Source organism: Dunckerocampus dactyliophorus, chromosome 7 (genome assembly GCF_027744805.1).
Source record: "Dunckerocampus dactyliophorus isolate RoL2022-P2 chromosome 7, RoL_Ddac_1.1, whole genome shotgun sequence".
Lineage (NCBI taxonomy): Eukaryota > Metazoa > Chordata > Actinopteri > Syngnathiformes > Syngnathidae > Dunckerocampus > Dunckerocampus dactyliophorus.
The window spans coordinates 2,074,110-2,090,148 of record NC_072825.1 but is presented as its reverse complement, the minus strand read 5'-3'; the positions used below and the strand labels follow the sequence as shown (position 1 = coordinate 2,090,148).

The 16,039-nt window shown below is 42.0% G+C and overlaps 2 protein-coding genes across 4 annotated transcripts in view; both read left to right on the top strand.

Annotated features, from left to right (window-relative positions):
- The first annotated feature begins 791 nt into the window (after window positions 1-791).
- rbm8a (RNA binding motif protein 8A) lies at window positions 792-4,298 on the top strand. 2 transcript variants are annotated; one of them, XM_054781773.1, is made up of 6 exons: window positions 792-900; window positions 1,320-1,379; window positions 2,309-2,386; window positions 2,488-2,624; window positions 3,458-3,594; window positions 3,911-4,298. In XM_054781773.1, the coding sequence occupies exons 1-6, from the start codon at window positions 840-842 to the stop codon at window positions 3,957-3,959; spliced, it is 522 nt and encodes a 173-aa protein (XP_054637748.1). In that variant the 5' UTR covers window positions 792-839; the 3' UTR covers window positions 3,960-4,298. The 2 variants fall into 2 exon arrangements, with proteins under 2 accessions (XP_054637748.1, XP_054637747.1); XM_054781772.1 differs by having other exon boundaries at window positions 801-906.
- A 338-nt stretch (window positions 4,299-4,636) lies between these two features.
- Window positions 4,637-16,039, top strand: part of otud7b (OTU deubiquitinase 7B) — a 35,841-nt gene continuing 24,438 nt past the window's right edge. For both annotated transcript variants that reach the window (XM_054781541.1, XM_054781540.1), the window contains exon 1: window positions 4,637-4,824. The gene's annotated coding sequence lies outside the window, so the exon portion shown is untranslated. The remainder of the gene's footprint in view (window positions 4,825-16,039) is intronic.

Sequence of the window (16,039 nt, the reverse complement as noted above, 5' to 3'; positions counted from 1 at the left end):
GGATCAGTGTTTTGTGACTTGAGTTTAGATATAGCTTGGTTTCTGTAAGGGACTTGATATATGACTTGATGTATGATATATATTTTTAGTTAATTTGTGGCTCGAGGTCGAATCGTTGCATACAGAGCTACAGTTCCTGTATAAGCCACTAGTAAGCAGCATTGTTCTTCAACCGTCTATACCATATAGATAGATTTGAAAGTCAGACTTCCAAAACAGAAAATAACATAAAACAAACATAAAACATAACAAACAAACAAAACATAAAAAATCCAGAAGAATATATATATGCCCTAACCTTGGCAAATAAGAGCTTGAGAAAAGAATAACAACTTTTCTTTCATCCTGTCAGCGTAAACGGGCATATGATCCAGACCACCACCAGGGGGCGACCGAGAAAGGTTGAAAGCCTTCAATGATGTTTGAGTGCTCTCTGCTGGAGGTAGTCCATATTACATGTATAATTGGAATTCTGTTCTTTTTGTATTCCAAAACGACTTCCAAGTTATGATGAATGTGTGTTGAAGTGTTTGTTCGTGTGAGCTTCTATTTGGTATTCCATGTAAAGTTTTGCTCTTAAACAGGCTATATAACTTGTGTTACACATACAAGATCGTCTGCGTAAATCAAATGTAATGGTGTCAAACATATGTGGGTACTTAATATGAGCATTGCGTTGAAGTTTGTTCGAAAATAAAAGTCTGCACGACTACGTCGTGCTAGACGTACTTTTCCGCTACCTACCTGGCAACACACGCTACTTCCTGGTTGCTTTCCTGCGTGAGAACGTCATGTGGTTACAAGCGTAGCTCTCACTGTCGCGCGCACACACACAGAACATGGCGGACGTACTGGAGCTCCACGAAGCGGGAGGCGAGGACTTTCCTATGGATGAGGATGGTGATGGTAACCTTAATACGTATGCTCACTGCGGCTAGAGTGTAGTTTAGTGTGGCTACTAAACTGTGGGGGAATACTGAGATGTTTTAAAGCAAATCGGCCGAACAATCGCCGGCTCGTGCGTGCTAGCAGGCCTTAGCGATGCAAACAAGCTAATAGGCTAACAACGCGCCTGTAATTCAAAAGTGGTGCATTTAGCTTTTTATTTCAACTTATTGGTTTTACGTTACATCTTAAACTGTTTACATTTTTACGAATAACATTGAATATAATGCAATAAACTTAACAGTGTTCGCCAATGTTTGTGCTAATATAATGCCGCTAAGCTGGTGCATTAAACTCATCCAAAACAACACTGCATACATTTGAGCAAAACAACTTGTATAATATCATGTGTAACTTATTTGTTTTACCAACAGAAAGCATCCACAAGTTGAAGGAGAAAGCCAAAAAAAGGAAAGGACGAGGCTTTGGTTCTGGTGAGTGAACAATGATAATCATTCACGATTGTCTCAGTTATACTTTTAGGTTATGCACCTGTGTATACATACAGGAGGTGCGTTTTGTTCCTGCAAATAATTGCCATTCCATTTTGTAAGTCTGCATCTAAGCCACTGACAGTGTACAGAGGCCACCTGAATGACATATTAAAATACAGTACAGGGGAGGCGTTCAGGGCACTTTGGACCAGTAGGAGGCCTCGAGGAAGACCCGGGACACGCTGGAGAGACTGCATCTCCCAGCTGTTCTGGGAACGGAACGCCTCGGGATATACCGAGAGGAGTTGGACGAAGTAGCCGGGGAGAGGGAAGTCCGGGTTGCCCTGCTTAGGCTGCTGCCCCCGCGACTCGACCTTGGATAAGCGGAAGAAGATGGATGGATGGATGTGACATAAAGAGCGCTCCACGCCATAGTTTTACCCTTGTGGTTGTCTTGCACACGGTAAAGGGCGTTGCAAGGGAGGGAGAGACAGGCTTATTGGGAGGAGGACGTCTCAATAGTGAGATCCCTAACTACACTGCTTAGTTATCACTGCCCATTTCATATGAGCTGTTCCAAGATACCATCTTTATCCCTGGTGATGGTTGCAGCAGTCAGTTTAGACCAAGCATACTGCCAATATTGATCGGCATTTGTCCCCTTTCTGAGGAAAATTCACTTCTATGTTGCTGGCTTTACTTTTCTTTGAGGCACTGCGATCAGAAGAGAAATAACAAAGGGTTAACGAAAGAGAAAGTGACGATGTCCTTCCTTGGCGTAGCGATGCACGACTCTGTATTTTTTTCACCGCATGCATATAACTAGTTCTTTTTCTTTTGTACAGGATGATTAATTTACGGGAGTGTGTTGTTACCACAAAACATAAACCGTGGAGCGCCTTTACTTATATTTTGCTTGTGTTTTGTAGATGAAGGTGCCAGATCCCGAATGAAAGAGGACTATGACACTGTGGAGCAAGATGGGGATGAGCCAGGCCCTCAGAGATGTAAATGCCACTGTGTACATGAACATCAGTCATCAGTCTGCTGGTATTGTTGCAATATTTTGGAAGGAAGCTTTGCTTTATCCTTGATTTTCTTTTTGTAGCTGTGGAGGGCTGGATCCTGTTTGTGACTGGCGTGCATGAAGAGGCCACGGAAGAAGACATCCACGACAAGTTCTCTGAGTTTGGAGAGATCAAGAACCTGCACCTCAACCTGGATCGCAGAACAGGCTACCTCAAGGTGAGACAAATTTGCATTTGTACTTAGGCCTGTCACGATAATCGATTAATCGAACGAAAGGAAAAAAAACAGGTTGATAATTACGATACTCTAGGTAAATTGACATGTACATGTGTGTTTCTTCTGCTGGTCTCTCTCTGCCACACAGGCTGGATGACAAAGAGGGTTCACTCTGCGGCATCGTTGTACTTTGCCATGAGTTGTTTTAAGAATTCAGTAGTGTTTCTTGCCTTTTGTTTTGCTGGCATTTGATATTTTCTTTGGCCCCATGGCAGCTTATTTAGCAGCTGCAAGGACAGTGAGTCACCACTTGACGAGGTGGAACGATACAGTACAGGGCAACCAAACTAGTTTATGTGCGGTATTGTAGGATAACTAAGACAGGCTACAAAAACTGGTGCGTTCTAAACTGGAAGTTTGACTGCATTTAAAACCTTGTCATTACTTGAAGGGAACTTAACATGCACTATTCTGCTTTTATGTACAAGTTTATTCTAGTGAAACCTATAAGTTTGGCCCCTCTACTCAGTGCGTTTCCTTTCTTTTCCCTTCACAAACGCATGTCCTCTTCATACAGGCCACAAGGTGGCAGAATTACACTGAATGAAGCCAATACAAAAAATTATACAATCAAAAGTATTTCAGTGAGTAGTAAAACTTTTTAATTATTCAGTGTTTTAAAATGTAGTAATGTTAAACTGTGTGTGTGTGTGTGCGCGATGGCTCCTATTGTAACTGCACCGCTTTCAACGCTGCACGACTACTATTGACCATATTGATTACCTGTTTCAAGCTGCAAATGCTACCATTTATCAGTGTTTACTGCCCCCCAGGGTTACGCTCTGGTCGAGTACGAGACGTACAAAGAGGCCCAGGCTGCCATGGAAGGCCTCAACGGCCAGGACATGATGGGCCAGCCTATCAGCGTGGATTGGGGCTTTGTCCGAGGGCCACCTAAGAACAAGCGGAGGTAAGGATGCTGTGTTTGTGATGCTGTACAAACTCACACCGTCTGCTTTCCTTCGGGTACTTGAGCTCCTTTCCCATGTCCCAAAAACATGCATGTTGGGATAACTGGAGACCCTGAATTGTCCACCAGTGTGTCTATATGGGTCCTGTGATTGGCTGGTGACCGGTTGCAGGTGTACCCTACCTCTCACCCCAAAAGTCATCTGTGGATAGTCTCTAGCTCACCCGTGACCCTAATGAGGACAGGCGGTACAGAAACTGAATGGATGCCTAATAGAGCTGACTACATTGTTTTTTTTTTTGTTTTTTTTTTGTAGGACCGGTGGACGTCGACGCAGCAGAAGCCCCGACAGGCGGCGGCGTTAAAGGACATGTCCTTGACACATGGCCGTCTTCTCATAAAGAATATTTTGTGTTTCCCTCCCCCCCCCTTTTTTTTTTAAAGCATTTCTCATGGTCTCAATTGATTAGATTAGAGGATAACTTCAAGGTGGAGGTTGGCTTAAAAAGTCAGTAACAGCAATTTTTGTATTTTGCTAAAGCTGCTGTAGAAAGCGCCAGAAGGATCTCCAGTCAACCATACCGGTTAAACATTGGCCATACATGTTGTGACTCTTCATTTCCTGTTAATCTCTGTGTATGCGTTTTATTGTGCCAGACTGTTTTTGTTTTATATGACTTTGGCAACATTAAATTTTTTTTAAATGGACAAGGTGTGCTGGTATGTGTGCAATGATTATGCATGTTTTGCATCATTCTGGATGACCTCACCCTGGCAATGAAGAGCTTTTGTCAAGTGCAGCACCTGTCACTCTGGAGCACTAATGCGGTCATAGGCTAAAGGCAAAAAACACCCTCTTGGCCCCTTTTTGCTGGTAACCAATCGGTAGCCAGCTGTTAACTCACTGTCCTTCTCATTGGCTGAGTGTGCGATCAATCAAATTTACAGCCATTTCCTACTGGTCGATGTTTGTGTCACCGGAAAAAGCTCCCTTTTCTGATTGGCTGACTCTCGGTGGGTGGGCGCAAAGGTCTATGTTGACGTTGTTGTTGTAAGTGGAGTGGAAATTACTTTGTCGCTGGTGGTCCGGTTTGGGATTGTACGCTCACTTCCACCCAAGAAGATGCCCTAAAGTTGATAATTGTTTACTTTTGGAAGCACACGTGTCACCGACGAGTGTGAACTCGAGTAGTGGAACTAGATCGGGGGAGGATGAAAACGTCGCTGAAGGTAAGAAGACAGTTTGGGGCATTATCCAACGTTTAGCTAACGGCTAACACTAGCCGCTGATTAGCTTGAAGTAGCCACTTGCTCACCGAACGACGACGATCAACCTTAACAGAATGCCCGATTACATTTATCTTTTTAGATGGACTTACATCTTACTGCGTGTTCGTAAAGTTGCTAGACTCGTAGGAACGGCCACATGTAAACCCCCCATCGACCCCCCATGCGTTTATATAAGCATTTTTCTTTCATCTTTTTACAACAACGTTCACAATGTCTAACTTTAAACACACACAGACTATATAGGGCAAAGCCGTTGGTTGTATCGCTGACAGATAGCAGTATCGCCAAGTTAGCTTCCACACAACGTCCCCTTTGGCCGCGCATTCGCGCATTAAACGTCACTTTATTGTTACGTTCGAAGAAGTAAAAACTGTTGTTTCAGCAGCTGTCACGATGCAGCAAGTGTGACAATGCTTATGTGCATGACGTAACTGACTTAAAGTCATGAATAGACGCGCTTGGCCCGTCAGACTGTTTAGACAGAGCTGCTGTCAGATGAAGAAGCAATAAAAAGTGCATCCTCTTGTCAAATTGGGCCCACACAGACACACAGTGCTGAGGGTTCGGGATGACTTGTGAAAATGCAGGCACGTCGCAACCTTAGCAGGAGGGGGCCGTGTTACACGTTGAATTATTCACAACTTGCACCCTTTTGTTTGCCAGGACACAACAGGCAGGGCAAACTGTCACAAACAGCAAAAGTAGGACAGATGGCTGTACGGACAGGGCCCACCATGACATGTCTGCAGAGTGCTGGACCGCAGCTAGGAGAAGACCAAATAGGATAAGATCGGCTAGGATCAGATTAGCCTTAAAGTCATCTCTCGCAGTACTCTAGCCGAGAAAGTCAACATTGGCAAGATAGTACAATACCCACTAGTTTACTGTGCTTGTTGAAGGTACAACGCCCACCAGTGTACTGGACGGGTGTTTAACTTGTCCTGCTGGCCACATTTTTACAAAGTTAAGGACGTTTTTCTTTGCTGTTATTTTTATTTTGTATATAATGTCATTGCAAGGCTCCGTCACATCCGAAAACCTCTACTTCATCAATTTATGGTCGTCGCCACTAAAAGTCAGAAATAAAGATGAAGAAAAGCATTACGGTAACACGAGTCAAAGATCCTCAATATGACAGGAGCGCTCTGCTGTTTTTAAGGACTGGTCAAAGGTCCCCTACATGACAGGAGTGCTGTGCTGTTAATAGGAATGTACCGCAAATCACTAGTCTAAGATCTTGCATATGACACTGCAGTTTTTAAGGATCTACCGTCAAAATGCCAGTCAAAGATCTTTTGCGTGACAGGAGTGCTTGGCTGTTTTCAAAGGAAAACTGCGCTTTTTTTTCGGAATTTTGCCCACCATCCACAATCCTTATGTGAAACACGACCACGCATGTCTTTCCCTTTTCTGCGCGTTCTAAAGAGAGAAAAACAGGTAGCATGTGTCAGCCAACGATGCACCTAACGGGACACACCCTCCAAAAGCAGACAACAGACCACCAATTTATCGGTAAAGTATTAGCTCACATTCTATGTTTTGATTATACACGGCTAGTTGGACTGTGTTGTGATATCATGCGCCATGTGCTCCATGTGTCACAATCAATATCCTGGTGACTTGCGGGCGCCACACACCGGAGGTGGCAAACGACCGCGATTGCCAAAATTTATCGCCACCGCAGATGACACCATGCACACGGGAGGAGACAAGCGATTGTGACCAGCTGCAGCGGTGAGCGACGTATTCACATCCAGAGCGAATTGTACGAATCTCCCACGGTTTGATTGGCTGTCAGATGTGGAGGGAATTTCGGGGTGTCTAGGTAGTCTAGAGGAGGAAAAGCGGCCGGTGTTAATCGAGGACTCTTGCTAGTATCGGCTCGTGCTTGTGTTGAAGATAAATTTGCATAAATGTCAGTGTAAATTGATGTAAACTTACACGATATGTTTACTCTGGCGCCAACGAGTTCCCAAGCCGCTGCTTTTGTCTTTATATCTCTACAGTATATTCTTTTTTTTAGAAATGTCAAATAGCTCCGGGAACTCTGACATGGCAAGTATAGCATACTGACTAGCATCCTATCCGCTCATTGGTCCTCATCCTGTTGACGGCGATGAGAAGTTGAACATTTTTCAACTTTCTAGCATCGCAAGACACGCGTCGCACGACACGCACAAATTTGGCCCTAACAGTTCTTCGTTCGTCTCCTCTGTGTTGTGTTGAAAAGATCTTCCGTATGACAGGAGTTTAGCTGTATTTTGCATTTTCTTTGCCCTTTTAGTGCGAGACTTACGTGAATAGAACGGCAGCAAGGATATAAACAGGAAGCTAAAAATGTCAGCAGGTTTCAAAGCAGTCAGACCAGTAGCGGTATGACTTACGGCAGGGACACTTTGACCCTGGAACAGATTAATTGTAATAACATTATTTCCTGTATGAGAAATCTACTTCCTCCATATTACTCAGCACTTCCTGTACATTACTCAGCAGGTATTAAGACTCATTAGGTACTGTACATTACTCAGTAGGTACGGTATTACTCAGTAGTTACGGTATATTACTCAGTATTTCCTATGCATAGTACCCAATAGGTACTGTATATTACTCAGTATTTCCTATGCATAGTACCCAATAGGTACTGTATATTACTCAGTATTTCCTATGCATATTACCCAATAGGTACTGTATATTATTCAATACGTCCTGTATATTATTCAGTACTTCCTGTATATTATTGCGTTGCCGTGAAAACAGTTTGGCGCACGTGAGGAACGATGCCGTCTTTTTGCCAGCCCGCATGTTCACTTGTGACGACAGCAGCAATAGAACCTCCAGGGTAGAAGCCGTGCTACGCCGCCTCCATAAGACATCATGGAAGTAAGCGTTTGTTGACCTCACAGGCAAATTCAAGTGTAAAAACAAGTTAAGCTGTCTGAATAGGAAACAGTTAAATAGTCTTTAACAACAATGCATGTTATTCTTAACACGCCATGTTGATGATGCTGCTGCTGCTTCCTTTGGAGCTTTAAGGATCCTATATACTCTGTATGAAAAAAAACATTACTCAACGATCCTCTATACGACATGAGTGCTCTGCTGTTTTAAGCATCTACTGCAAAAACACTAGACAACGATCTTCTGTATGACAGGAGTGCTCTGCTGTTTTTAAGGATCGGCTGAAAAAAAACACTAAAAGATCCTCTAAGACAGGAGTGCTGTGCTTCTTTTTAAGAAGTGACTGAAAAAAACACTACTCAAAGATCCTCTATATGACAGGAGTGCTCTGCTATATTTAAGGACCTACTGCAAAAAGGCGAATCAAAGATCCTCTATATGACAGGAGTGCTCTGCTGTTTTTAAGGACCTACTGCAAAAATGCTAGTCAAAGATCTTCAATATATAACACACTGCTGTTTTTGGGGATGTACTGCAAAAACGCTAGTCAAAGATCTTCTATATGACAGGAACGCTCTGCTGTTTTTGAGGATGTACTGCAAAAAGGCTAGTCAAAGATCTTCTATATGGCAGGAGCGCTCTGCTGTTTTTAGGATCTCCCTCAAAAACGCCAGTCAAAGATTATCAAATGACACTGCTGTTTTTGAGGAGCCACTGCAAAAATGCTAGTGAAAGATCCGCAATATGACAGCAGCACTCCTCAGCCAAAGATCTTCTAAATGACAGGAGCATTCTGTCAAAAGTTTTGTGTGACTTTAAGAGTAGATTTATGAGGCTCATTGGGATTTGTATGACCTCAGGAGCGTTGGTTGACGTTTCTGCAGGACTTTGTGAGGCAGACACTTCACATCAACCTTCTGTAAGCTGTCAAGCTCACGCACGCGCGTCAACGCGACTCGTGTGAAAAGCTACGTTCTTGTTGTACTTTGTCCTGCCGTCCATAGCGCAGTCGTGCAACAGTGTGATCACATGACTAGATAGGAAACGTACTTGCTGAAGCCGAGGCCAAACAAAGCAGACAAGTAAGTTCAGGGCAGTCATGGACGCTCCAACCATGCTTAGTCCGGCAAATGGCTTCTTCCTTTACCATAATAACTATGTTTCACATCATAAGATCAGAAACGGGGATTATACGCGCTCTGTGTTTGTGTGTGTGCGCGCGTTTGTGTGTGTGTGTTTCACAGGGGAAGCCTGCTGCTTCAGCAAAGCCCAGGCTATGAAATTTTAAATTTGATTCTCTGGTTGGACACTCCCCTCAAACAGCTGCTCATTTAAGATCGTGTGTGTGTGTGTGTGTGTGTGTGTTTGTGCGTGCGCGTGTGTGTGTGTGTGTGTGTGTGTGTGTGTGTGTGTGTGTGAGCGAGGAATCCAGTGTCACTTTCAGAGTCCCTTTTGACAGCATTCCCACGAGAGAGAGCTCGCAAACACGGTCAGATTAATAAGTAAGCAGCTATCTTCCACTTGCTCAGGTTAGTGGGACAGACTGTGTGTGCATGTGTGTGCGTACGTGTGTGTCAGGTGTTCACACAAAGCAGCGCCAAGTCCGCCCCCGCAGTGTCTAAATGTTAAAAAAGTGATTTTTGCACACCAAGTTAATGTGAATGTGTTGATGCAAGACAGTCCAGCACACAAATAGCTTTGACTTCTGTTGATAGCTAGCAAGTCATGAGTTAGTCTTTTTATTTGTATTAAAAGTGTGATAGACAACACTCCAGATGCTTTAGCAAGTCAATGTTTTGCCCACTGGAGTTCTCAGACACTTTATTAGGTAGACCCCCACACACCTCATGGTGTCCAGTAGAAAAAAAATGTTTTCCCTAAGATAATAGTGCTCATTTTAGTCTCATTTAACAATTAATATGTATATTATTATTAAGTGTAGTCGTGCGTGATCTTACTTGAGCATCAAACGGGCAACTTGTGCCTGTCCGTTTTGCTTTTTCTTCGGCCTGATTGCAGCAACAACGTGAACAAAAAGGTTCTAACATAACAGCGCTTGCTTTGGCGTAGTTAAACATAGGCCTGTCACGATAACTTTTGCTGGATGATAATTGGCCTAAAAATTATTGCAGATAAACGATATTATTGTCAACATAATTTTGAGACAATTTTTTCATTAATGTAATGATAATGGATGGCATAATATTGTATCAAAAGCAATAAACTTTAATTTCTCAAAATTATATAACGTTGTAATCAAGAGCAGTTAAATAAAATCAATTATTTGAGTGCAGAGACATGATGGAAAGCAATAGTTCCGATTAGCTAAAATAGTTCAGTAGAAAATTGAAACACAATGCGTACCACGGACACTACCCCATATTTCTGATTTTGAATCAGTATCACTTTTCTTATTTTGTGAATATTGACCAAAAAAAACGGAGAAATAACCCAGAAATACTCCTGAAGTTCACATTGTGTCTCAATGCAGACGTCAGCTTAATTGCATATACACTTCCTTGATTGACTTTTAGCGACACTGTGTGTGGAATATGCTGTTTACCTTAAATGAGGTGTAACGTCCTGTCGCAGTTTGGTCAAAGTACATGTTTCGGATGCAGCGAAATGCGTGCACAATGAGGTGTTAGGACTTTCGGAACCACGGCATGCACATGTCAATATATCGAGGCGGGCAAAATTATCGAGTTGGTTTTTATTTATCGTGCGGTTAATTGATTTATTGATGATGGTGGCAGGCCTAATTGAACATGTCTGAAAAGAATTAGGAAGAAGCAGATCTCATGCTCCAGCATCCCTGTGACCCTAAGGAGGACAAGCGTTATAGAATATAAACGGAGACGTTCAATAGGAAATCATAAACATTGAGGATAAATCTACAAATAGTAGCTGAAATGCACAATTTGAGCAGTTTATCATTGATTCATTTGACTAATCAATAAATACTAAACGGGGAGGTACCTCTAATATGGACGCGGTTTGGTTTCGATGGAGCAGATGTGCAGCAAGAGATCACAATATCCAAAGTTTGCAAAGCGATGGCAAAAGGTAGGAACACGACTAGTTCGTTCTACCATCTCAAGCGCAAACACAGAGTTGGGTAGGAAGAGTGTGTCATGAAGCGTGAGACAGTCAGCGAGCATGTCTCGCCTTCCTGACGACAAGAAAAGTAAATGGTGGCGTGACGTTGTCGTATTATTTAGCCAAAGACACGGTGCCTTTATAATCAGTTGAAAAGGGCAATATTTAGCTGAATTGCCGTATTACTTTTTTTTTGCAGTCCGCAGTTGCTACTAAACTGGACACTTGAATTCTGATTACTTTGCACTGATCTAGTTTGGTAGACACTAAATGCACTTGCTGCATTGCGCAGTTTGTTACCAACAAATCAATAAATGTGCTTTACAATTTGAAGTGTATTTAATCATATGGGTTAAAGTTTGTAGCTTTTACACAAGACTCCGCTGAATTTCATTATATCGTCTTATCGTGATACATCCCAAAAATATTGTGATACATGCTAAGGTCCATCTCGCCCAACCCTACTTTGAAGTGCTTCCCCCGGCCCTCCATTTAACTTGATGTGGATTTTGCAGTTCAATTTCCCGCTGTTTCCCTAAGCGGCGTGCTTTCTTGGCAGTGTCAGCAGCGCATTTTGTCACGTAGGCGTTGCGTTTTTACCCCTCCAATGCAACAGTTTCACTGTCAGGAAAACATTGGAGGGTGTCCATGTGGGTACATGTTGGTCGTCTTCCATCCATGCATTTGTAGTTGAAAGCATGAGATCGTGTGGGCTGTTTGTGACGTGTTTTGTTCATTTTTTTTCCTTATCTCCCGTAAGTCTTTTTATCTTCTTGCTCACTGGAGGAGATGGAAAAACAAGCTTCCTCGGCCCACATGAAGGTCAGATCAATGGCCGGCTTGTAAAAAGCTTCTGACTTCTGACCCTCCTCCAACCTCAGCCCTCTGGCTGCTTACCTTGCCAGCCTTGTGACACAGCAGCCTCACCTCTCCGGTTGCCCCGGGGCTTTTTACATTTTTATTCTCATTATTTGGCAGGATGTAGGGACTCAGAAATGTGACGACACATTGCTGCTCCGTCAGATATGAAACTATGTCGGGCTGCATGCTGTGGTACCGGGGTGTGGATTAATAATAATTGCACCTAAAACAACCTGTCTAACGTGTGTGTGTGTGTGTGTGTGTGTGTGTGTGTGTGTGCTATGCAATACATGCGATGATTATTGCTCGGAACACTAGGGGAAAGTACGCAACGTACTCCAAACTGTACTGCTCTCAGGCTTGTAGCCGTAGCTTCCCGTCCAGACAAGAAGCCCCGCGTGATCCGAGACATCAGTCCTAATCCCGGCCTTGACGAGAAGCCCAGCGCCACCCAGCGTGCCATCACACAAGGAATGACGCAACATCCCAGGACCGACCTAGCGGCACGTGGGGATTCACATGAGCAGCTTTAGCGTTCGTCTAGTAAGCCTCGGCGCGGCCAATCTCTTGTTTTGTTTCTGGACCACTCAGATACATTTTTGCTGCTGTTCTGCGAGTTTTTTATCACGTCAGTGCAGAAGACGAGGGTGTCCAAAGTGTGGCACGATGGCCATTTTCGGCCCAAGGCTGTTTTTTTTTTTTTTGCCCACGGCACAGTGTAAAAATATAATTTAACAATAAAACTTTAAAAAAAGAGAGAGAGAGAGAGCGAAACAGCATAATGGAAACATATGCAGTCATTGTACAAGAATAAAATCTAAATATTAAGAGAAAAAAGTTGTCTAATGTCTAATGAGAAAATGCTTAATTTGACGAGAATAACGTAATATGAGGAAAAATAATGTTGTTTTAGTAGCAGGTTGAAAAAATGAATAAAAAGATGTTATTTTCAACAAACAACAAACAGTCAACAAACAAAATAAAGTTGGACTTTTTGGAAAATTAGGTTGGGGGGAAAAAATTATAATATTATGGAAATAAAGGTGACATTTTATCGGAATAAAGTCTTAATATTATGAGAAGATAATTTAGAAGTAGAAAATAGAAATAGTTAAAAAAAAACAGCTGTAATTTTAGGAGAATTTATGAGAAATAAACAAAACAAAATCAATTTCTAATTTTTTGAGAAAAAGTTAGTATATTGGAATAAAGTAAAAATATCATGGAAAAAAAAATCCTAATAGTAGTAATATTATATAAGAAGAATGGTGAGATATTTGGAAAATAAATAAAAACAACAGCAAGAATGAAGAGAAAAGAGTGAAGTTGATGCTAAAAATTGTTCTTTTCTTGAAACATATGGAACTTTTGAGCATATCTACTTGTTTTGCTTTACAAAATATCAAAAAAATATACATATTCAAGTGGCAAATTTGCATCCTTTTCAGTTTTCACTATGTGTGGCCCTCGCTGAAAAAAGTTTGGACACCCCTGGCATAAGAAATGTGTTGGAGTGTAAAATATTGACATGCTCTGTATGATTTATGTAAAGGCAGCGCATTAAGACGGCAGCATCAGACAGGATATCATAAAAGCTAAATGATGTTCATCCTGTGCGAAGTGCTCGGTGTGTGGATGTTTGTACGTCTTGTCTAGGCCAGTGCTTCTCAAATAGTGGGGTGAGAAGGCAGGCGGGGGGTGGGTTTCCGTGTCAGTGTCTTCCTGCATTGCCTGCTTAACACTCAATACCATTCAATACTAATTCCTTTTTCTGCTGTTATTTGCGTTGTGAGAAAACCAACAGCCAAATTAAATACGTGATTTCCGTCAGCTAATTTCAAGTTTATGGTTGTTTTTTTTTCTCATTAGTTTTATTAGTTACTAATGTAAACAAGCGTCCCTTTTAATTCTCGCTGCAGCACGGTGACCCCAGTGCCCCAGACGTGGTGAATAAACAGTGGCGACGGCGCTCAGTTGGCCTGGCGGGAGGCGTTCCAGTCCGCGTGTTGTGCCCTGCAGGCTCCGATCGCCACTTTGTATGACCACCCAGCAATTTTAACTCTTACAATCCCAGCCATTTTTCTAAACACTTCAGTACCTTCACTACCGGGAATTTTGTTACGGTTTTGACGGACCTTTCAAGGGACACAGAATATTGTGTTCTATGGCTATATATAAACATGGAACCCACCACAAGACAGATTACACTCTGATCTTTCCTCAGAAAAAAAGTTAGTTTCTACCTTTTTCTATTCTGTAGTAATCAGCGGCAGAAAAGTTTCAGGAAGATATCAGTTCCCAACAAAAAAAGGGGTGACTAAATCAAAATAACAATTTATTTACAAATATAATATAATATGATGAATATAATTTCATTTAATATACAAATATAACACCGTGAAGTATTTACAATGTTCACATTTGGAGCTAAGATGTGTGTGTGCACACGTGCACACGCGTGTGTGTGCGTATGCATGCGTTAAAATTTCCCTACAATGCGTAACCTTCTGCACGCTGCACTCTTCCATGCTCTTCCACTTCCTCCTTGCTGTCGAGCGTATAAATACATGCAGATGATCCATGCCAAGCTCTTGTCAAATGCACTCGTGCACCTTGTGGCCGTTTTCATGGCCAAGGTTGCATTTGATCTGGCGTGCCTAACAGAGCAGCATGGAAAGTGTGCGGCGGACGGCCCTGTCGTCACTTGTTATGAAAGTTAAGCGAGACTGTTAACGGTTGGTTGCATCCTTTTTTAAGCTTGTGTGCAGTCGTGACGCAAATCACTTTTGCACACGGGTGTCAAGCTCGAGGCAGATTTGGCCCGCCGTGTTTGGCCCGCGAAAGCCTGGAAATAATGCACGTCAAAAACACACTTTTTACAAAATTCATTTCATTTTGTGAATTTTTCCATTTTTATTTTGTTGAAATGTTTTATCTATGATATCATATTTAAAAAAACAACAACAATAAAATCATTTAAAAAAAATTAAAAATACGTTTAATTTTTTTCTTCAATGTATTTGTTCTGCAATTGGAGTTTTTTGTTGTCAAAACCCATTTAAAAATTAATAATACTACTTAATACTACTTAATAATATTTATGTACTCAAATTTCTGTCGCACCTTGACTTCTGATTTCAATGTATGTTTGTTAGCAAAACATAACTAAATGAAAATGATAATACAATAATCAAATGTGTAATAATTAGTGGTGTCACATGATCACACGAGATTAAAACATGACAAGATTTCTAGTTCTGCAAAAAACTGTCTTGTTGGCACTAAGGCAGGGACGATAATAAATGAATTAATCACACAATAAATGAAAATGAACTTGATTTTTCAATATATTGCCATCTGCATCCGTGTCTGTTTTCCTCGTCTCCCCCGCCTCCAAACAGGCAAGAGGAGGTTCATTCTGTGCATTGGTTTCAGCGCATTGGCATGTTTGTTCCATAGAACAATGGCATGAATGGAGTGAGCCCTCTCTCTGTCTCGATGGGAGGAGGCGGGGCCGGTGGCATACACACAGAGTGCAGGAGATTGTAACGCAGTAGAAATTAAATGAGTAGATTGCAACATATTTTCATGTATTTGCCTATTTTTTCATTCTACTTTTCTTAGTAAGTAAGTAATGTCTCGTCTTGTCTCATTCTTGTAGACCCAATCTGGAATATCGTCCTGTCTGGTGAACTGAGTGTCTTGCAACACCCCAAGTTGCAGGCGATGTGGCACATGTTGAAAACGAGTTTGACGCCCCTGCACTACACCCTTTGCCAGTGTTGTACTGTCTGCCTTTACATCTTCATATTAAAAGTGGCTTAGGGGTGTTTTAGAGTTGTTGACTATTCAACGATTCGATGCGTAGGAATCTTGATTCGACTATCAATCTCGTCGGCAAATCATATGAAAATTTCATGACCAAGATTCTACCATTCTGACGACAGGGGCGTACATTTTCACAAAGAATGTCTTTGTTTTTGTAATAAAATTAATAAAATTGGAAAAAATGGACTATTAGTCGACTATAGACAAAATCTAACAAATCAGATTCAACTATGAAAATTCTTAGTGGAAGACAGCCCTGCGGTGGTTTGCTTATTTTTACACTTGTATGACAGGCATGCTAAACTGCTCATTTAAAACGGGAAAGACGTAGTCCGTCATGGCTTGTGTTATCTTCACAGACGAATGGAAAGAGTGTCTTGTCTACAGTAAACCTCGCGTGGTGGGTCTAATGAACAAATTCTTCATGTCTGGTCTGAGGTCTGAGGTGTGGAGTTGCTCGTCAGGTTCT